Here is a 2,145-nt window from a genome sequence, read left to right on the forward strand (position 1 = left end):
GACATCACCTACCTTCGCCACCTCAGCCCGTACGGAGTCACACCCAGCGGCGTTAGGGTCCTGAGCCCTGAACTGTAACACTCCTGTGGTCACTCCTCTGCTCCTGGAAACCTGTCCTGAGAGCTGGTGCTGTCCCAGCCCTCATTCCATTCCCACATCTCAGTAACTCATTGGCTATATGGAAAAGAAGTGTATCCAAAGCACATGATGGCACATTGAGGTTGAAGAAAGCATCGGTAAAGGAGAACAGAACTATAGCAGCTGTTCCACCTGCCCTAACTAGAGGCTGAGCCATGGCACAGCTCCTCCTCCAGCCCAGCCCAAAGTGTGTCACCCCTTGCCCAGACATTCTTTGTGGTGCATACTGGCACTTTATAGCAGTCTCATATGGTAGATACATGCACAATTGTCTGTGTGTTTACATACAAAAGGTCTGATAACAGTAAAACATTGTTCCGAGAGATATAAAAAACCCAAGGAGTTGCATTAGCCAAAAAAAGTGTTTTGTGAGAAACAACAATAAAAATGATATAACCACAGCTTTTCTTTTCTTTAAAATTAGATAAATACCCAAAGCTATGATTTCACTCGGGGCCTCTGTACCTTGACAGGGAGTCCAATGGAGTATATCTGAAGGCACTTAATATCCTCTACTCAGCTGTAAGATGGTTGCACAGGGAGCTGGGGAGCTTGGGATGTGATCTGGGGCATGGAGGAGAGAGATGGATGAAAACCAGCCCTGAAGAGCTGTGATCCACACAGCCCCAGGTGCTGAAATGAACACAAACGTACAACCCAGGTGTGGAGAAGGTCTCTCTTGAAAAAGAAAACTGCCAATTGCAAAAGTCTGTGTGTTTCTATGGACAGAGCACTTCATGCAACTCTGACAGTGCATCATACACTCTTAGAGATATTTAGCTTTGTCAGTTCGTTGACCTCCTCAGTTCCCGCTTCCTCACAGTCAGCTTTCTCTGTGGCTTTGCCAGACCTGCACTTCTCCTCTGCTTTCGCCGCATCTTTCTGGAGCTTCTTGGCGGAAGGAAGGATGTCCTTGGTTTCTGAGTTATCTGTGCCATGGGCTATCTTATCAGAATTCTGTACAGAAGGCACCAGGTTGGCAATCTCATCCGTGGGAGATCGCCCAATGCTGCCATCCACTTGAACCCGAATGTCTGGAGATATGGACAACTGGTGATGCGGCACGATCCCGTTGTCCATGCATTTTGGATACAGGTAGGTCTTCATCTGACCCTTCCCCTTCACATTGACTGTCCCCCTATAGTCAAAGTCATACCCCATCTTGTTGAGGATGCGGTAGCTCTCCTCACTCACCTGGATGCGACACTCGACGCCGGTGGTGTCCATCCTGCTGGCAATGTTCACAGTGTCCCCCCAGATGTCATACAGCAGCTTGGTGGTGCCGATGACCCCGGCCGTGAGGGGGCCGTGGTTAAAGCCAATCCGGAGCTTAAAATTAAACCACAACATGTTGTTGTTGAAGTCGTCCACCACCCGCATCATTTCTTTGGCAAATTCAAACAGTGTCTGCAGGTGCCCGTGGGGGTGGCTGCTGTCCTGGCACTGCGACGTGTTCAGCCCTGACGCCGCCATGTAGGTGGCCCCGATGGTTTTGATCTTCTCGATGCTGCTGTAGTGTGGTTTGCTGAGCAGCTCGTCGAAGTCCCCGATCAGCTCGTTCAGGACCCTGTAGCACTCCTTGCCGCCCTCATAGTTCTCTTCATAGAACTCGCTGAAGTTCACGATGCTGGCAAAGATCACTCCGCCGCTGTCATGGTTCTTCGAGTAGCTCTGGGACACCTTCAGCTGCTCAGCCACGTGGTACGGGATGATATTCCTCAGCAACCAGTCAGCTTGATCCCTCATGCTCTGGATTTTGGTGCGGTGGAGATCAGCTTCCACATCCCCGTGGTAGTGCAGACGGTAACTGACCTCAAACTCTCGATTCAGAAACCAGACCAGGAGAAGCAGGAGGAAGGAAACCAGAACCACTTCCTGACCGATGAGGTCTGCTGGCCTCTGCGTGGCATTTGGCACCGAACTGTTGCAGGGGCTCTGTCTGGAGCTGGAGAAAGGGAAGAACACGACAGGTGCATTTAAAACCAGAGTCAGGGCACTGCCATTCCT

General features: G+C 50.6%; 1 protein-coding gene across 1 annotated transcript in view; it reads right to left on the bottom strand.

Moving 5' to 3' along the window:
- Positions 1–837: 837 nt before the first annotated feature.
- Positions 838–2,145, bottom strand: part of ADCY9 (adenylate cyclase 9) — a gene marked incomplete at its 5' end in the record, with an annotated part of 77,178 nt that continues 75,870 nt past the window's right edge. Inside the window, one exon of the mRNA XM_009084408.1 lies at positions 838–2,083. Within this exon, the coding sequence (XP_009082656.1) occupies positions 895–2,083 (1,189 nt within the window). The remainder of the gene's footprint in view (positions 2,084–2,145) is intronic.

Source organism: Acanthisitta chloris, unplaced genomic scaffold (genome assembly GCF_000695815.1).
Source record: "Acanthisitta chloris isolate BGI_N310 unplaced genomic scaffold, ASM69581v1 scaffold13641, whole genome shotgun sequence".
NCBI classification, from domain to species: domain Eukaryota; kingdom Metazoa; phylum Chordata; class Aves; order Passeriformes; family Acanthisittidae; genus Acanthisitta; species Acanthisitta chloris.